This window comes from Trachinotus anak, unplaced genomic scaffold, assembly GCF_046630095.1.
Source record: "Trachinotus anak isolate AG129_WGS33_773 ecotype Australia unplaced genomic scaffold, CSIRO_AGI_Tana_v1 ptg000039l, whole genome shotgun sequence".
Classification (NCBI taxonomy): domain Eukaryota; kingdom Metazoa; phylum Chordata; class Actinopteri; order Carangiformes; family Carangidae; genus Trachinotus; species Trachinotus anak.
Genome location: NW_027273890.1, coordinates 391,347 through 406,155, shown reverse-complemented (window position 1 = coordinate 406,155; position 14,809 = coordinate 391,347). Strand labels below are relative to the sequence as shown.

The window sequence follows — 14,809 nt, the reverse complement described above, 5'->3', positions numbered from 1 at the left end:
TTTTGATGATTCCATCTCCTCTACACAATATTATCTATATGGAGTTTTGAACCAATTCAGCAATTAGCATCAGAAAGTTGGTAAGTTAGATACAGATGATCAAATCTGCCAGTTTCAGCAGACAAAATTGATTAAATGAAAAACACTGATTGAAATCAATTGTTTGATATATTTACTACTTTTAATTTTGTTGGGAAATCAGCCAACGTCATCACTGTAAACTGTATATGTGAGATTCTAGAATGTATTTATTGACAGGTTAACAACAGTAACTAAGGGGGAGTGGTTCTTAGTGAAAGGTAAGTCACAGATTGGATTATTGACTAAAACATGGTTTCTGTATTTTGGCATTAAATCTTTAAGTGTTATTAGTTAAACCACATGTTTTGTTTCCCTCTGTCTATGCAGACATTTTCTACTGCTTGCCTGATGTTGCCTCTCTTACCTCAGAGCTAGACTCAGGTTTTGGGACAGAAACTTTAGAAACTGTGAAATGTGGAACTGGGGACGGGGCAAGACCAGTGTCCACGTGGGAGGAGATTTCTGTTGTTCTCTGAATCTGGAGTAACCAACAGAGTTCACACGAGCGTTACAACCTCAGGAAGATTTTAAGACAATATAGATAATTAATATAAATATACACAAATGCAAATGTATTAAATAATTCTTTATTCCTGTAAGTATTGCAGTTATGACAAGGTTATCAAGAGATTTATCCTTTTAGAGAGTTTATCTAGCACTGGCAAACAATTTTTCTTATTTTAAGAAGTTTTACTAACAACATGATCATTTCATTTTAGTTATTTCACGCGTTTGTTACCATTTACACATGAACACCAGGGCCACTATTGTATTTGAAATAATTCCAAATTAACACTATAGAACATGAACATACTCTTTCTGCCTAAAATTAAGAATTGACTGAATAAACTTAAAGGATAATAAAACTGACTGTTGTGACAGACAGAATCTCAACATTTTCATCAATTTTTGGTGTGTCTTTGTGCTGGAGGCCTATCTAACCTGAGGCAGTGGCAGGGTTGTTTGTGGTACAAACTCCTGAGCAGTAGTATGCATTTGGCCAGCCTGCACTCTTGTTGTTGTCCATCCGGCTTGATACTGTTGATCAGCAGCCGTGGAGGCAGCGGTGGTGCCCTGCTGCCTTAACTCTGCCTCTATAGCCTCCTCCTCTTCAACTCGACCGCCCTCGACATGCATGGGCTGACGTACACGAGCCAGGTCAACAGCGGCCACCACAGTGGCCACCGCACCAGCTCTTTTCCCTCCCCCGGCCTGGGGACACAACCAGCAGCACATAGATCTCAGGACATCCATGGCAGGATGGAGTTACAGAGACAGGGAGGCAGATGGGCAAAAATATGGACATGCACTCATATTAGTGATTAGTTCCCTCAAGTTATTCATTTGTGCACTTGAGTATTCGATTAACTACTTGAGCTTAATACCACTTCCACCAGTTCCCTCCATCTACTCTTGCATCCTCATGTTGCCAGGGACGATTTTGATTTAAAAGATTAGTTTGACATTTTTGGAAATACTCTTGCCAGTTTTATTTCCACATCTTCTGTGTGGTTTTAATGGGACATATAGTACCCAAAAATTTCTTGAACATTCAGAAAACATTCAGAGATGCTGCACAGAAGTAGCAGTGGGTGGATGACAAGGGTTACATACTACAAGCATGTAAACAAGCTAATATAAGCTTTACAGGAGCTGGTAGGTGAATCATTTACTCCCTGCTTCAAGTCTTTATGCTATACTTGGTTGACCATGACTCCAGATGTCCAGCTGACTGGATGCACAAAGCAACAGGTTAAAGTATTCAAGGGCATTAATTACTAACATGAGGGAACAGAATAGATTCATTGTATGTAAGCACAAATTATCAATTTGATTAAATATTTTACAAATATTTTACCCTTCAGCATCTACCTGCCTCTGTCAAGACACCAAATCACCATTGAATGAGTACCTGTACACTTACAGCAGTACCGATGTTACTGATTACTGAAACCTGGATCGGAACTTAATCCTGGTTTTTGGAAACTGTGGATCACTGTCCACTGTCAGAGAAACAAAGCTATGATAGCAGACTTTATAATTTAGCCATGGGAAGTAAATGGACAGGATACTAACATGTGTGTGTAAATGTACTCTTGAAAATATTAAAGCTTATCTGATGAGGACGACACATGCTCATCTGTTTGACATGCAGTAACTAAAACTCTGAAATCAGCTGAAAGGAAACAAAGAGAGACACAAATAGAAAAAACTGCTGACGGTGAAGAAAAGTGATATGACCACCAAAACCTTGTGGCAACAAAACTCAAAAAAAGGCTGTGAAAGTGCTCAAAAAAGATGAGGAGCAATAGTGGTGCAACAAGAGATACCTCCTCTTCAGGCTGCTGGACATCTTGGTTTGGGTCATGGTAGCACCACTGCTCATGGTTTACACCTGATGCAGTCTCTTCATCAGACAAACTGGGCGAGATGTTTCGGCTATGAAATCTGAGAATTCCTTTGGTTGAATCAAGGTGGACGTGCTCTCTGTTCGAAACGGGTGATGAGTCTTCATGGTTAAAGACACATGACAGATCTTCACTGATGTATGATAGACCAAGATACAGCTTGTACACCGTCTTGTCATTGTTTACACTGTCTGATGGCATCATGTGACTCTCTAAAGCCTCACACTCTTCTTCACCTGATGAAGTTGCATTGATGTCATCATAAATTTCACAAATACCTCCCAGGCTCGAGCTAAACTCATCATTGTTTGAGTCCAGATGATCTGAATGATGGACGTTAGAGTCACACGTCATCTCCTCGTGGGTTGTGGCATTTTCGTCCCATCCCTCTGAGTTCTGGGTAAAACTTGCGTCATCTTGTGTTCCAGATAATTCAGACCCCATTATGATAGGTTGAAGCTGACAACCAAATCAAAAGGTTCACTTTGGTGTTCATACTGGTGTTAAGTGCTAAAGAAGTGAAGAGACTTGAATAAGCGATGGAAAAAGTGGCACAAAGCAAGAAATAGCAAGTAGTTGACACAATCTGGATGGGCAAAAACATTCATACTGAAGAGAGGAGGATGGAAAAGAAGAAAAGCTTGGACTGTAGGATGAAGGAGGTTGGGTGACTTGAGGATGACATTCACTGTTTTTAAACCAGAAACTTCAAAACCCTTTTCTGAGACACTTTCTGAAATACCTAAGTAGTACGCAGCCCAATCTTTCCAGTCTTTAGAGGTCTGTAGTGGTGTGGTTAAAAGACAGTAAACGTTTTGTGAGCAGTGGGATTAAATGATGGACATGTTTCTTATATTCTCAACCAGCTTCTATTTGCCGTTGCCATGACACCTGGGTTGATCAGTGTTGGTCACAAGAGCAACGTTAATGTTTTCATCATCATCATCCTCCTGCCCCTGAATGTTAATTAGTCACATTTAAAACAGTGAGACGGTACATCAAGTTTTCATTTGTTTAGGTGAGCAGAGCAAGAGGATTCACACACAGATGAGACAGTCAGAGAGGTACAGACAACCTGAATAAAAAGATGTCATCATGTTGTGTCACTGACATGTATGTGAACAAACAAATAAAAGTTCAACAGTGATGCTCATGAGCAATTTGTTCAAAAGAAAGTAGGACCGTTTAAAGGACAATGTTAATGTCTTGGATGGATGAAGTGGAGGTCGCTGAGTTAAAAAACGTGTTTCCCAGATTTGACAGAGTCATAACTCAGAGAGAAAAGAGTGAAATGTTTGGTGTCCAATAAAACTGCAGCTTAAAACTAATATGTTGCGTCTGTTGGAGTGTATTTAATAAAAAATACAGAAGTTTTAAAAATTACGATCTGACAGTGTCCGTCCTCTATGTCTCTCAAATTGCTCCTTGGACTCATTAACCACCAGATGACAATATGGATCCCTGGTCCCCAAGTGGCCCCTCCCTCACCTCTTTAACCCCGGTGACCTGCTGCTCCCAGTGCTGCTCCTGGCTCAGCTGGGTGACAGTGCTGCCGGTCATACTGGTCATGCTGGTCATGCTGGTGTAGCTGGCCTCAGCCATGTAGTCTCCCTGCTTCCAGGGCGGCAGAACATCGGCGCTGACGACCACCTGTTTGCGGGTGGTGATGGGAGACTTGACTGGCCTGATTGGGGAGATGGAGAGTCTTGAAGTGGGAGAGGCAGGCCTGGAGATGGGGAAGGGAGGTCACATTACAGGCCTGCCAGAGGGCCAAGCTCTGATAACACCATCGCCCTGCTCGCTCGTCTTAACTTCACTGATCTACTGCAGATTTCATATTCTGATTCTTTACAACCGCTCTCTGCAAACTTCATCACAAAATAAATCCACTGAAATTTTTACTGTAAATTCTCTAACAGAAGCTGGTGTCTGTGGTAGCCCTGAGGTGTAAAATACAACATCACATTTCTGAAACAATGTTTTCTGTTTTGTCTTTGTGTTATACACCTCAGGGCCACAGTAGGCATGAAAATATAATTAAATAAACAAAAGCAAGCATGACCAGAAAAGGCTCCTCCCACCTGACTGGTGTGGGTGTGGGTGCTTTCACGTGTCTGACAGGTGATGGCGACTGTTGGCGGCCTCCAGTCACCTTGGCAACCAGCGAGGGCTGGGTCGGGGACTTGGATGTGGGTTTGGGAGGGACTCTGGGTGGAGTCTTGTGAGCCAGCTGCTGAGTCAGCTCAGCACCCTCCACCTGCATTTGCATCATGGCAGTGGCCTGGAAACTGGCCTCCATCCTCTGAGGACAAACCACAGGAGGAGAGGAGGAGATGAGATGGAGATAATTTTACAGAAAAGATGAACGTCCTTAAAAACTGTTCTCATGTAGAAACTTTACTTATTCTATGTTATAATTATCATAATCAGCAGTTGAGTGTTTGCAGAGTCACTGTACCTTTTCCACTCTTGTCTGACGGGTCTGTGAAATCTGAGAGGTTGAAATCACTGTCTTGGTTTTCTTTGCTGGAACGGCTTCTTCACCTGAACGCACATGTAGTTTAGTGGGTAAAATGGATCAAATTAATGTTATAATTATCACAGAGTTATCTCACTTTCAGTTTCTGGTGATATTCTCTGAAGTATCCAGAACACGTGGTATCAACTCAAAGTCATGTTTCATCAGTGATTCAAATGTATATATTGTATTTCTTTTTTCAATAGCCCAATATAATTTTCAACATATTTCTTGGGTCTAAAGTGTTTTAAATCTTATTCAGTTAGAGATAAGCAATTATCATTCAACGTCAATTATATGTTTCATTTTTATTTTAATAATAATTCCAAGGTCTTGAATGATGCCTCACAAAATAATAAAAAAAATTGTGTCAGAAGAAAAGAAGGATAGGAGAGAACAAGTTAGACAGCTTTGGAGCTGATTCATTTTTTCCTTAAACATTACATAATGTTTCTCATTCTGTTTTCAAAGCCAGCAGAACATCCCTTTAAACAACACCTGAGAAAATAAAAAACTTTGCATGTTTCTATAAAATAGTTTGGTATTTTGGTAAATTTGGCTTTTAAACGTTTACATGTAGATCAACCACCACTAGGAGGTTTGGTGGAAACACACTGTACATTTTGGGCTTTGATGGAGCTTCAGTTTCCCCCTGAGTCCAGTCTTAGTTCTAAGCTAAGCTAACATCCTGAACCTGTCTCTGTACTGGACTCAAAGTTATGAAACTGTCATCCACCTTGAGGGTCTGACTCTGAGGTGACTAACACCAGGATTTCTGATCTTTCAAGTATGAATTTAATTTACTTGCTACAACACTGTTAAAAATGACAAACAGTTTAAAAGTCCTCACCCTGAACCAGCAGTTCGGCAGTGGAGGTGGCCCGTCCACTGCTGTTGGTAGCAGTCACAGAATAAGTCCCAGAATCCTCTGGGAAGGCCTCAGCAATAAGCAGACTGTACAGGTCTCCCTCCTGGAGGATCCTGAAGTCGGCTGAGCTCTGGATCTCGGCTCCCTCTCTGTAGAACTTCACCACAGGTGCGGGGATACCTGTGACTCGGACGTCCAGCCTCACCTGGCTGCTCTGTCTCACTGTGGAGCTCTGCAGCCTCTGAAGGAAGCTGGGAGGCGCCGTCTCCGCTGAAGAAAAGTGTAGAGAGAGTTAAAGCTCATACACCAGTTTCTTTATATTGTGTCTACAATACAGATTCTAATCAGTACTCAGTGATATGCTGAAATACCACATTTTATAAATGTGTAGTTTGTGAGAACTGTAGAAAATCCCTGCATCCCTTATTATATCTATGCTATGACATTCAGCTCTATTTCCCCTAAAAACTGAGTGAAATGCACCTTCAGTCTTTTCTAAACTGACAAGAGGATGTGAAACACTGAACATTTAAAAAAAAAAAAAAAAAAAAAAAAAAAAAACATCAGCTATAGAAGAAAAAGACAGATGACCAGTCCTGAAAATATGACCTGTGGTGCTGTGAGTTTTCTTGAACCTCTGTCCTCAACTGTCCGTACACAAGCCAAAAATCTAAGTTTAAGAAACTCAAACCAAAATAATACCTTCTCTCTCTTTTGGAATTAGTTCAGGTATAAAAAGAAAGATCATAGTATTTTTGTATCAATGCTCCTCATACTCTCATCTGTAACCGAAGTCTAAGTCTACCTGTGGTCTCACCTGTAACAAGGAGTTCGGCGGTACTTGTGGCTTGTCCAGCGCCATTGGTGGCTCTGACAGAAAATCTTCCACTGTGTGCGGCGGTCACAGCAGGGATCATCAGAACAGCGCGGCCATCGCTGAACGAGATCTGAACGCCGGGCAGAGCAGCGGCGGAAAGAACCTGGCCATCACGGAACCAGCTCACCTCAGGAACTGGAGAACCTGCGGGGGACAGAAGAACCACACCAATCTGTCAGAGAACCCAGACAACAACACCTGACATACAGGTAAATAGATATGGACACATCAGATGATTTTCTGATGATTTGTTTTATTTCATTTCTATTTAACTATCAGACTTGAAATTTGCATCAGGTACAAAATAAAATTGGATTTTTAAGGTTTATTATTCTCAGATTTAAAAAATGTGAGAATATTTTTTAACAAAAATTTTAAACTTTTGAAAAATATATGAAATATTTCATTTCCAAATCACAAATTTCAGATTTTAATGTCAGCATTTGTTGAAAAATGTTTGATTTAAATGTGATTTTAAATTTTAATCTAAGGACAAAAAATGTGAGATTTAAGTTAAAGAAAATTAAGAATTTCAGTTTAATTAAATTTAAAAATTTAAATCATCTCAGAATAAAATTCAAATTCAGAAAAATGTATAAAATTATAAATGTATAAAAAATAAAGAAATCTCATATCAAATATTTTATCTCCAGATAAGAAATATGAGATTAAAATGGTTTTTAGCACTGAATCAAAAATATATATTTGGATTTGATTAAAATCAAACAAAGAAATGTGAAGTGTGAAGTGTGAACATGTTAAACAGTAGGAATGTAATGTCATGTGAGCATGAGCGTCCCGTCTTGAAATGTTCTGGTTTGGATGAGCCTCCTTTCTTAATTCACATGAAACATGCACTGACAAGATGTTTCTTACCACTAACTTGAGCCTCGAACGTGGCGGCACTACCCTCCAGTGCCACGACGCTCTGTAGCGGCTGTGTGAACGTTGGTGCTTGTGTTGACATGACGGTCGGCACCCTGCAACAGAAAAACAGAAAGAAAAAGTCATTAAATGTTCGTTAACTGTGATGCATCTTAAAGAGGGTTCACTAATGTTTAGTCTGATTACAGCAGGACGAATGTCTTATTTCCTTTCCTTCCTCCTTCAGTCTAGGAAACGCAGAAGCAGCCTTTAGGAAAGGAGACACTGCTGTCCCATAATTCCTCTCTCCACAAATGGACACCTGCGTCTGTCAAGCCTCAGATTACAGTATCCCAAAGCATCATGGGAGCTGAAGTAGTTGATGCTTTAACTCTGTAAAGGGAAGGTGTTGAGTTTTTCTGTTCAGACCAGCTGTGACATATAGTCCATTATACTGATGAATCTGAATCATAAAACACATCAGACAGACTTCTGTTTCAGCAGAATTGGTTTTCACTACAGACTGAGTGACATATTTTTCTGAAAGCTCAGTTCAGGAGTAAACATGAGACACTGCACACGGTGTCAACGAATTTTGTGCTTGAAATGAACAAAGTGGAAACAGGAAATTCAAAAATATCACAAGAAACATTTTGACGTACATGAAGAGAGGAAAACTTCAGCTGTGTGGAGTGATGATGAGGAGGCTGAACCATCCTCAAATTAACACATCAAACAAACAGAAATGTCAGATCTCCATGTTCTACACACGGTTTTCATCATCTGAGCTTTGATTTGTTCTTTTAATGATCTCATCTTCTTCTTCTGTGGTGGTTTAATGGCAGTGACTGGAGAATCAGCTCCACCAGTTGTTTATCTCATCAACCTGTCGATTCATGTTCACACAGCAGCAGAGGAGGAAACAAGACACAACTCAGAAGCCCACCTACTGACATCTGTAGTCTGATGACATCACTATGACATCATCAGGGCCCAAATGACATAGACAACAGCTGCTTTCACACACTGAGAAGGACTAACCAAGACCAGGATCTGGACCAGTAAACTGATCTACATGCTGACCACCTTCTTTAAACCAGCAGTCTCAGTGATCTGATGACCTTAACAAATGGTAACCACGGCGGCAAGGTCGTGTTCAAACTCATTTTTTACAATGTCTCTGGAACTGCATTCAAAAAGCTGGAAAACCACAGCAAACACTAAAACGACCTGGAATTACATCTTCCTGAGCGGTGATGTCATGTGACCAGGTAGCTTCTGTGTCTCCACCTGAACCACATAGACATGTTATCAGAAAACACTCACACCGTCTGCTTCTGACCATGAATGACACTTGGTTGTGAAGGAGAACGTCCCCATCTGTGGTCCAACATGACTTCTCTGTGCTGAGGCCCTGAACCAGACAGTTTTCATTTGTCATTTCCATCAATACTTGTGTTGATGCACTAATGTCAAAGATGAGAATGTGCTGAGTTTCTCCTGCAGCTACACTCAGCACAGAGACGTGAGACAACCAGGAGCTATAAATGTCAGGGGGCAGGGCTTGTTGGGGGGCAGATGATGCTGACGGATGGCAGCAGCTGGAAGTTGGCCGCATGTTGGAGTCGTCAGAGGAAGCAGAAGAAGACAAGAGCAAAAACTGAGCAGCAGATGTAATCTTTAACATGAGAATCAGAAAAACAACAGTTTGATCACAAAGAGCGTCTGTGATCACAAATCTATAATATTACTGTCACAAGTGTGTGTTCCAATCAGAAAACAACACTCTAATCAGAAAAGAAAAAAGAGCATATGAAGCAAGTAAAAAGAGAGAAACAAATAAGAAGAAAAAGTAGACGAGAAAGAATAGAAGCAAAGAAAAACTGAGAAAAGATGAAATGAAGAAAAAGTTGATTAAGATAAAAAGGTGGAAACAGAAAAGAACAGAAAAAGAAGAAAAATAAAAAGCGACAACAGGAGATAAAGTAAAAACACTGGTCTGAATGAACTCAACTCTGAACTGAGATTTAAACAACTGCTCAATAACTAATCGTTTCCTCAGACATGTTGATGTGGCCATGGCTTAAATATGGACTCAGGTGAGGACTTAAATTCAGCCTTGTTGTTGCAGCTGTTGACAGAAGAAGCTGCTGATTATTTCACTGCTGTTTTCTTTGATTTAAATCTAACCTCATATTTTTCCTCAGTTTCCACTGAGGAGATTATGTTTTCATTTTTAGTGTTTTTGTGAAGATTCACCCTGGACTGAGCTCTGTTATATTTGAGTGTTGTTATATTTTATTGATGAGCTGCATCTGAAGTAAAGTTTACTCTTTTTCTTCTTTTCTATTTTATTTAACATAATCAGTCTACAAAAAAAAGTTGATTATTTTAAATTGTGACAGTTTAACTGATAAAAAGAGGGAATCAGTTGAAAACTCACCAAAGTCACTGTCAGGCCATTGATTTTAATGTTAAATGTTCATGAAATACTACTATATGATACTATACTATACTTTGATTTATTTAATTTAAAAAAAAATGAACACAAAGAACCACAATAACTACAAGAGCTTAACTCAACTCAATGCTTTTTTTGGTAATAAAATGTTTTCCCTTCACCATCGGTATAACTACAACAACCTGGCTGATCTCAGGTTAGTAATAATTCATACTAAATTGAATATTGCTGGTTTTCTTTTTCCTCTTAACTGTTAAAAGTAAAAAAATTCAACATGTCATTTTTGGCTCTAAAAATGTGTCAGGTGTTTTTGATTACCAAATAATTCATCATCAATAAATTAACAACAAAGCAACTGATCCAGAAAAATAAAGATCAGATAAACTGATAATTGAAAATACTTGTTAAAGGTGCAGTTCGGTGATGCTGCAGTTTAACAGTTGTTAAAGTGTCTGTGGCTGATCAGACAGCAGCAGCTGTTACTGTGGACCGGCTACTGAGTCCAGTACTGCAGTTACTGCTGCAGTACTGCAGTACCTCTGATATTCTACTCTGCCATTTCCTCCACGATTTTTTATCTGACAGCCGGAGTTTCTGGTGTGCTGTCGGGGGAAAACGTTCCTCCAAAACCTCAACTTTTACTTTGAAAAGCTGCCTGGTTTCCTGCCAGACTTAATCTAATCCAGTCACACATCTATATTGATCAGTTCACTGTTTGAACAGTGACTCATTAGTTTGCTGAGCAATAAAAAAAAAAGACACATGATTAAATAAAATATATGTAGAAATTATATGATTCTTCAACTGATCTGAGCAGGGAGACAACGTTGGAGATACTAGGTTTCCCACCTAACTATAACAACAGTACAGTGAAGTAGGTAGGAGGTATTCCCCTGACAGTAACTCACAGCCTAACACCATCTTTACTTCTTCTGACACTACTGCTTAATTTAATAATTAATATGAATACATAATGAGTTTAATCTGTTTGTTATTTACTTTTTTATTTTCATTTTAATTAGGTCTGTTTATTTATTTATTTATTTTTTAAAGATATTTTTTGGGGCATTTTTTGCCTTTATTGACAGGACAGTAGAGAGTGACAGGAAAGGGGCAGAGAGAGGGGGGGAATGACACGCAGGAAAGAGTCGGGTCAGTCGGGAGTCAAACCGGCGCTAGCCTACTAAGAGCATCTGCTCATGTGGTACGCGCCCTAACCACTCCACCATTGGGCCGCCCCTAATTAGGTCTGTTTAAATATGTGGTTTAATTGTCTCTGTGAAGCTTGTTAGTCAATATTTGCGCTATAAATAAATAAACCTGACCAGGCACTGTGGTAACATGAAAACTGACTGAAGTGAGGAAAACACAAGATTCAGATAGTGAGACAACTAAATAACTCTAATCACAAGGAAATGCACATTCATTCAAAAATAACCAAGGCAGATAAAATGACTAAAATAATAATAATTATAATGATAATAATTTATACTTTCAAATTTGCCCCAAATCACAACCTACAAACAAAATAACAAGACTAACAAGAAAACACTGACCAGCAGAAAACCTACAGCCCAACATAATATATTGTATATATACACACACTATATTTGATAATTATATATTCACACTCTGTCCTTAGACTGTCAGTCTGGAGAAGGAAAAAGTCCATAAACCTTTTAACAGCAATAGATAAATAAAATACAGATTTAAAGACGCTTGAGGACAGAAACATGAATCTTTTTTTCTAATCACTATGTTTCAAAATATGTTTTGTATGCAGCAAAATAAACTTGACAATATGTCAGAAATGACATAAAAGCAGCGATCAGCAGAAAACAGCAGTTTTATTTTAACAGCTGATATCATAAATGAGCCACTATATTTACTGTTAACTGTATCATATTACACATGCTATTCTTAAGCTCCACAAAACACCTTCAAAGGACAAAAAGTGAAGATTTACAAGGAGTTTAAGGACATTACACATGAACACTCAGGGAATCTGTATCTAAAGACTTTTTTTAAACAAAAAAAAAAAAAAAGAACTTTATCAAATCCAAAATGATTTATTTTCTTATTTTCTTTATTTCTTATTTTATTTTGCAAAATAAATACCTGACAGTATATTTTATAAATGATGTCAGAAGCAAAGACAGGCTGAGAAACTAGAACAAGTAAAGCAGTTTATTTTTTACAACCCAAAACTGTGAATCATGTATAAAAAAGGAGATTTTAAACAAGTTTGAAAACAGAAATGTGAAAGCTTCAGCTCAAGTCCTGAATTCTTCATGTCTTAAACTTTTTACCAAATCTTCAGTTCCTAATAAAAATCTAAATTTTTTCCATAAGTCAAATGTTGTTATAAGAAGCTGGTAATCAATAATAAGAAGTGGAGCTGGTGGTGATTTATCTGATAGCCCCTGGTTTTTGATTGTAACATTAAACACCTCGTCAGGACAGCTGTTTTTTTTTTTTCAGTGCTGTCAGCTGATTTGAGGTGAAGGTGTTCAGTTTCTCAGATTCTCTCTGAGCTGATCAACACTGATGTGATCACAGTCTTTTAAATCAACAACTAGTAAACCACTTTAAATCCAAATATTGAAAAGTTGGAACAAACCAGTTTAACTCAGCTGATATTTACAGACTGGAATCTGAGCAACAGATATGGCAGTGGCCAAAAATACACCGACCCGACCCCCCCGACCCCCCCCCCCCACCCCCCACCCTGACCCCATGCAGTTTGATTGACAGCCACCATGTGGCACATAGCTGGAGGTGCAAGTGATAGCCCTGCTGCTGATTCCCTTAAAAAGCCATCAGCCGCCCAGCTGACAGTCCACTCTCATGCTATCAGCGGCTATTCTTGGCTTTTCTCAGATCACTGCACAATTTGCTGCACGAGGCCGCTTCCAACTTCACACAAAAATATGCAAAACTAACATAAACGCACCAAAAGGGAAAGAGCTCAACAAAATCATGACTCAAGACCTCTCAGTCTGAACTGAGTCCCTGTAAACCACATGAGTTAGCACTGAAAGGCAGGTAATTACAGGACGTACAGGGACAAAAGTTGGAAGTTACTCACTTGTATCCACAAGGGTGCCTTGGACTGATGGGACGGAGCCCAGCTGACTCTGATAAGCAACAGTCTCCTTATCCAGAAAGGTTTTACCAGAAAAATCCAAGATGAGAACGGTCAAGCCTCGAAATATCCCCCACCCCGAAAAAAAAACAAAACTACACAGTGACAGGCCGTGTAGTTTTGCTTTCCCTCCTCGCAATCCCTCCACCCGAGGCGAGGCTGGGAATGCTCCAACTGCTCAAGAGGGCCCAGATGGTGGTTTAGGTTTTTATACCAGGGGGGACCACCTGCATCATCACCCACCCGACGCTCCCCATTGGTTGGTCAGGACCCTCAGGGGGCATGATGGGACATGGCAGCCATTTATGCAACCTCCACCCTGTCAGTCACCCCTGTCAGTGTTGATCCGGCTTTGATTTGGATCAATCTGTGGTGGTTTGACAGCAGCTCATGAAAAACTCTCATCTGAGTGTCTGGTTGGTTAAATGAGTAAAGAGCAGCAGTTTGTCTGTGTTGAAGTGACAAGAGTCCCTGAGTCATTAAATAACCACTGACCAAAAGGAGGCAGAGGCTGTCCCTGTCAGTCAAACCCCCACTCCTCACCCCCCCCCCCCCCCCCCCCCGAACACCAGCCATTACAACACACCAACAAACTCTGTTTACACAACTCACATCTTCCAGTTCATTTATTAAATCACTCTCAGTCTGATTCATGCTCTCTCACTGTGAGCTTGTACATTGGCCTGTTTGACCCTCTAAGCTCAGCGTGAACAGCCTGCAGCTCCCTCGTGGTTTGGTAACAACCATGACTCAGCTGTCAATCATCCATCACCCATCCCTCCACCAGGAATCTGCTCCACTGTAAAACTCAGGGAGATCAGGATAATAATGAATGTGCAACTCAACAGATAAACCTGACTGATTCAATACAAACAGACTGTAAATATTAAATAGTGGAAAATTTCAAGGCAAAAGCTGCAGCAAAATTTCAGGTTAGGTAACCTACTGTTTAAACCCCACCCACTAAGAGGCCTGTCACTGCGTGGACTCCCCCACATGCTGAAGATGTTGACTGCTGAAATAATAATGATAATAATAATAATAATAATAATAATAATAATAATAATAATAATAATATATTGTACCTTTCAAGTTACAAAGTGCATTACCATAACAGAAGTAACAAATAATGAGGGCAAAGAATTAAAAAAATAAAGTTAAATAACAATTTACACCAAAATCAGCCCCTGTGTATTCTTCTTTATAAAATCTATGAATAAAATCCACCCTCAGCGTATTTGTTGCTTCTTAGGTGACATTGTGACGTTAACTGTTTTAAGGACTTCAATACCCAGAATTCCAGATATGTTTTGGTGGTTAAGTGCTAACCCAGAAAGGTTACATTGAAAAAAATATAATGAAATAAATAAGAGAGAAGAAAAACCTTAATCTTAACAATTTAATATTCATAATATCCAACAGCTAAAAGGTAATGTTACTGAGACTGTGTTATGCAGCCAATGTTAGTCCTGTAAAATAATTGCTACTGACATTAGTAAAAATAAACTGTTATTTGTTTGATTTGTAGTGAGTACAGACTGTTCTGGGAAAACGCAAGAGGTATTTTTGTGTTGTTTGATCTTTAAT

The 14,809-nt window shown here is 39.4% G+C and overlaps 1 protein-coding gene across 1 annotated transcript in view; it reads right to left on the bottom strand.

The window, feature by feature from the left end:
- LOC139614948 (titin-like) overlaps positions 1-13,397 on the bottom strand; it is a 192,916-nt gene extending 179,519 nt beyond the window's left edge. The window contains exons 1-9 of the mRNA XM_071472645.1: positions 13,166-13,397; positions 7,629-7,732; positions 6,693-6,896; positions 5,858-6,145; positions 4,948-5,033; positions 4,571-4,791; positions 3,978-4,215; positions 1,024-1,293; positions 446-559 (exon numbers count right to left, since the gene is read on the bottom strand). Coding sequence (XP_071328746.1) covers positions 446-559; positions 1,024-1,293; positions 3,978-4,215; positions 4,571-4,791; positions 4,948-5,033; positions 5,858-6,145; positions 6,693-6,896; positions 7,629-7,719 — 1,512 coding nt within the window. The 5' untranslated portion in view covers positions 7,720-7,732; positions 13,166-13,397. The remainder of the gene's footprint in view (positions 1-445; positions 560-1,023; positions 1,294-3,977; positions 4,216-4,570; positions 4,792-4,947; positions 5,034-5,857; positions 6,146-6,692; positions 6,897-7,628; positions 7,733-13,165) is intronic.
- Positions 13,398-14,809: the final 1,412 nt, after the last annotated feature.